This window comes from Chiloscyllium plagiosum, chromosome 1 (assembly GCF_004010195.1).
Source record: "Chiloscyllium plagiosum isolate BGI_BamShark_2017 chromosome 1, ASM401019v2, whole genome shotgun sequence".
Classification (NCBI taxonomy): Eukaryota; Metazoa; Chordata; class Chondrichthyes; order Orectolobiformes; family Hemiscylliidae; genus Chiloscyllium; species Chiloscyllium plagiosum.
Window position 1 is genome coordinate 114,901,421 of NC_057710.1, and position 5,741 is coordinate 114,907,161.

The 5,741-nt window shown below is 40.8% G+C and overlaps 1 protein-coding gene across 1 annotated transcript in view; it reads left to right on the plus strand.

Annotated features, from left to right (window-relative positions):
- Positions 1-1,942: 1,942 nt before the first annotated feature.
- The window catches only part of cc2d2a (coiled-coil and C2 domain containing 2A), a 183,697-nt gene continuing 179,898 nt past the window's right edge, over positions 1,943-5,741 (plus strand). The window contains exons 1-2 of the mRNA XM_043700613.1: positions 1,943-2,288; positions 4,396-4,556. Coding sequence (XP_043556548.1) covers positions 4,543-4,556 — 14 coding nt within the window. The 5' untranslated portion in view covers positions 1,943-2,288; positions 4,396-4,542. The remainder of the gene's footprint in view (positions 2,289-4,395; positions 4,557-5,741) is intronic.

Below are 5,741 nucleotides of genomic sequence, written 5' to 3' on the forward strand. Positions count from 1 at the left end.
AAAGCACAAGTAACATTTCAATCCAGTGACCCTTCTTCTGAACTAATTGATGCTGATCGACTTGCTGAATTTCTCCAGCAATTTATTCTTCTGTTTCAGATTACCAGAATTGCAGTTCTTTCTTTCATAGAGTAAGAGTCATAGAGATGTACAGCACAGAAACTGACCCTTTGGTCCATCTCGTCTATGCCAAACAGATATCCCAACCCAATCCAGTCCCACCTGCCAGCACCCGGCCCATATCCTTCCAAACCCTTCCCATTCATATACCCATCCAGATGCCTTTTAAATGTTGTAATTGTACCAGCCTCCACCATTTCCTCTGGCAGCTCATTCCATGTACGTACCACCCTCTGCATGAAAAAGTTGCCCCTTAAGTTTCTTTTAACCTTTCCCCTCTCACCCTAAACCTATGCCCGCCAGTTCTGGACTCCCCCACCCTAGGGAAAAGATTTTGTCTATTTACCCTTTCCATGCCCCTCATGATTTTATAAACCTCTATAAGGTCACCCCAGGGAAAACAGCCCCATGCTATTCAACCACTCCCTATAGCTCAAATCCTCCAACCCTGGCAACATCCTTGTAAATCTTTTCTGAACCCTTTCAAGTTTCACAACATCCTTCCAATAGGAAGAAGACCAGAATTGCACACAATATTCCAACAGTGGCCTAAACAATGTCCTGTACAGCCGCAACATGACGTCCCAACTCCTGTACTCAATACTCTGACCAATAAAGAAAAACATACCAAACGCCGCCTTCACTATCCTATCTACCTGTGACTCTACTTTAAAGGAGCCATGAACCTGCTCTCCAAGGTCTCTTTGTTCAGCAACACTCCCTAGGACCTTACCATTAAGTGTATAAGTCCTGTTAACATTTGCTTTCCCAAAATGCAGCACCTTTCATTTACCTATATTAAACCCCATCTGCCACTCCTCAGCCCATTGGTCCATCTGATCAAGATCTGTTGTAATCTGAGGTAACCTTCTTCGCTGTCCACTACACCTCCAATTTTAGTGTCATCTGCAAATTTACAGCTATACCTCCTATGCACACATCCAAATCATTTATATCATGTCAAAAAGTAGTGGACCCAGCACCGATCCTTGTGACACTCCACTGGTCACAGGCCTCCAGTCTGAAACAGAACCCTCCACCAAGCCCTTAGTCTTGAGCCGGTTTTATTCATGAAAAGATGCCTGAAATTTTAGAACCATTGGCACTCCATTAAATCCCTTTGATAGGAACAATTTCTTGCATTTACTATATGATAACCTAGAGAATCTACAGCAATAATTGAGAACCATTTTTGCTGAGGTATTGGCTGAGTTTAGTGGTTCCTGCATTTTGTAATGCATGTTTTTTGGCATGCTATGATTTTGGAGATCTACCAAAGATACTTTTTTTTCTGGAGAAAACAACAGAACCGTCCGTCTCTGGAACCTTTTTCCCTGGAGTATTGGAGGCTGAATGGTGACCTTATAAAGGTTTATAAAATCATGATAGGCATAGATAAAGTGAGTAACAAAGGTCTTTTCCCTAAAACGGGGGAAATTCAAAACTAAGGGGCATTTTTTTAAAATGAAGGAGAAAGATTTAAAGGGTCCTAGGGCCAATTTCTTTCACACAGAGGGTGGTTTGTATGTGGAATGCACTGCCACAGGAAGAGGTAAATACAGGTACAGTTACAACATTTAAAAGACATTTGGACATGTTACATGAATAGGAATAAGAGGGATATGGGCCAAACACAGCAAGTGGGAATAGTATAGTTTGGCATGGACGAGTTAGACCCAAAGATCTGTTTCAGTGTTGTACGACATATAATTCTTTACAAAATGCACGTATCCACGTTTATGAATGGTATAGTGGAACTGGAATTTGGAATAGGCAACCGGAAATGACATTGAGATTTCCTTTTTCCCCTTCCAGGCCACCATAGCCGAAAGTTAATCTAACATTGCTGCATGATTGACAGGGAAGCACTCCAGCAGATTCGTGTTCTCCCAGGTACCAGCTCCGCAGTGGAGATCGCGGGCTCCTTTCTTGTGCACGAGCCTGAGACGTCAGCTCCGCGCTGACGCTCCCGGTCTCCAGCTCCGCACTGGTGCTCCCGGACCCGTTGTTTTGCCCGCTCCCGAGGCGCCCTCTCTACGCTGGGACTCCCAGGCTGCAGCTCCGCGCTGGGGCTCTCGAGGCCGGTTAATGAGTGGTTACTAAGCGAGTGGTTTCCTAGACGCAATCGGCGTCATTGCAGAGTCAGCGTCACGTTATTGGAGGAGAAGGTAAATCAGAAAGATAGACAATGTAAGTGTGTTAACTGAAGTGTCACCACGGCTTATTTTCAGTGCTTTTCCTTCAGCTGTTTAAAATTATGCCAACTGCTGCAGGAGCTTTGATTTCCTGGAATCTGTTCTTATTTTGATTATTTCGTGGTTGCAGGAATATGTTTTCTGTCCATTCTCCAGCTTTGATAAATAATTCTCCTTATTCCTATACCCATTGTCCTAAATTACATTATATATTTGCTGTTAGGTTACCTGTGCTAATACCTCACTTAAAATAGCTCATGCTCCTGTGAAGCATTTTATAACTTTTCTCTAAGCTAAATCTTTATGCAAATGCACGTAGTTGTTTTGTTCTGTATCAAGTCTGTTTTATTTTCTTCAAGTCTTTGTTAACACAAGTGCACATGTTCATTCCTAATTCATCCTGATCATTTTAAATGTTAATATGTCCCAGGTTTAAAATCGTAAGGCTTCAAGGTGGTTCAGTACCCTGCACCATCTCGTTGAGCTTCCTTGTAAGATTAATTTTTAACCAATACTACATATACTGCCTTATTGAACTTGCGAATACTTTGGTATATTTGCAATGATGTTTTTCAACTACTTGCATAAAATCAGCTTGTCCCCAAATAAATGCCTTTTACTTTCCCTGAGTCAACTTGTTTATAATACCTGTTCTGTTAATCTTGCTATTATCATTTGGTAATAGAGAACTTCTCCCCGTTCTCCCCGTGTCTGCGTGGGTTTCCTCCGGGTGCTCCGGTTTCCTCCCACAGTCCAAAGATGTGCAGGGTCAGGTGAATTGGCCATGCTAAATTACCCGTAGTGTTAGGTAAGGGGTAAATGTAGGGGTATGGGTGGGTTCGCTTCGGCGGGTCGGTGTGGACTTGTTGGGCCGAAGGGCCTGTTTCCACACTGTAATAATGTAATCTGTAAAAAAAAAAACTTCAGTACTGATGAAAGAAGAGACATGCTGTTGAAACTTTTAATTTTGCACTCATCAAGAATACCAAATTTCAAAGGGAACAATAGTTTTTACTGCATTGGAAACAGGGTACCAGTTTGCTAGCAAGTGGATTCAGATCAGTCCAGATCTTGACATCAAGAATATAACAACGAAGTAGTTACCTTAAAGCTTTCATATAAATTCAAAAAAGGCAAAATTGATTTTCACTATGATGTACCATCAGGAGTGCACTAGGGAATAGTGATACCCAAAGTTTTGTTTAATGGAAAAGGCTCAATGCCTTGACAAATTCCTTCTGCCTCCATCGAGTATGTCCCTATGCATGAAAATACCAGTCCTTTAAGCACCTTGTTTCTCATGCAGTGTAAATTTTTGTTCCATTTGAAGTTTGTTTTAGTTTGCTTGTCCTGAAGCGAATACTTCAAAAAGCTTTGACAAGATTTCTCATTTCTTTCAGCAAACTTGGCAATTTCTGCTGTGGTAATCTGCTTTGATTCCTCGTGATTTATAGAATTTGCTGATAGAAATAATTTCTTAAGATCACAAGTTTGCATGGTATTACAGTTGAACAAAGAACAAAGTAAAGAAAATTTACAGCCCAGGAACAGGCCCTTCGGCCCTCCAAGCCTGAGCCGACCTTTGAAGAATTTAGAATAATCCGATAATACTTGTATGATAATTCAATTTTTAAACTCTGATAGTTTCATTCCTCAAAGTTTTTAACACAAAACATAGGTAAAAACAACAGCTGCAGATGCTGGAAACCAGATTCTAGATTAGAGTGGTGCTGGAAAAGCACAGCAGTTCAGGCAGCATCCGAGGGGCAGGAAAATCAATGTTTCAGGCAAAAGCCCTTCATCAGGAATAGAGCAATAGTTTACTATTCCTTTGTTATTGTTTAGATATTAAGAATACTATGTTTGGGACAGCAAAATATTGATTTTTAAGCCAAATAGAGTTTCAAGAACAGAGTACAGCATAATTAATGCAAAATTCTAGCAGTAGTTTTTGCATTATTATTGTGCTTTATGAATTTGTATTTTTGTTTATATTGTTCACTTGTAATTCTCCACTAAGATACTTATTTGATTATATTAATACTGAATTAGTGATTTAATTTGCACTATCTTTTAACAGGCATTAAAAGTTACATAATGGAATCCATTACCTTCACAGCAATATGCATATAAAACACCATCAATGGATTTAGGCTATACCTAGTTTGTGTGCCGTAAGCGAAGACTGTATGAAAATCAAAGGCATTTCATAACTGAATTAATTAAAATGGCTTCCACAGAGTAAGTGAAATAGTTTTTTTAAAATTTTCTGTCTTTTCCCCAATGAGAATTGATTGTAGTATAATGCAAGAGTTTCAAATTTTCCATCTAATAGTACCTGTAATAGTGTTGTCTAGATGGATTTGACTCTTAGAGGATGTGATTGATGGTTTCTTGGCCAGCATTAATGTTTGTCTCTTGAAAAGGTAGTAGTGAATTGTCTTCTTGAACCACTGTAGTTTATGTAGTGCAGACAAACTCATGGTGCAGTTTGTTAGGGACTTCTAGGATGTTCAGCTACAACAATGACTTCCCATGGATATATATATTGTAGATTTTCATTTGTCTGATTTGGATGTGTGATTTATTCCTGCTGTACTCTTGTTGCTGTAGCCATGAAAAAGAAAAACTGACAAAACATCCTTCCCATTTAAAACTAGACAAGACAAATGATACAAGCATGGTTCAGAGAAGACAAATGAATCACCTTTACTTCTTATCATAGTGTCATAGAGCCATAGAGATGTACAGCACGGAAACAGACCCTTCGGTCCAACTCATCCATGCTGGCCAGATACTCCAGCCCAATCTAGTACCACCTGCCACCATCTGGCCCATATCTCTCCAAACCCTTCCTATTCATATACCCATCCAGATGTCTTTTAAATGTTGCAATTGTACTAGCCTCCACTACTTCCTCTGGCAGCTCATTCCATACACGTACCACCTTCTGTGTGAAAAAGTTGCCTCGTAGGTCTCTTTTATATCTTTCCCCTCTCGCCCTAAACCTATGTCCTCTAGTTCAGGGCTCCCCCACCCCAGGGAAAAGACTTTGTCTATTTATCCTACTTATGCCTCTCATGATTTTGTAAACCTCTGTAAGGTCACCCCTCAGCCTCCGACGCTCCAGGGAAAACAGTCCTAGCCCATTCAACCTCTCCCTATAGCTCAAATCCTCCAAGACCTCTTTGTTCAGCAACACTTCGTAGGACCTTACCATTAAGTGCATAAGCTGAAAATGTGTTGCTGGAAAAGCGCAGCAGGTCAGGCAGCATCCAGGGATCAGGAGAATCGACGTTTCGGGCATAAGCCCTTCTTTAGGAATGAGGAAAGTTTGTCCAGCAGGCTAAGATAAAAGGTAGGGAGGAGGGACTTGGGGGAGGGGCGTCGGAAATGCGATAGGTGGAAAGAAGTCAAGGTGAGGGT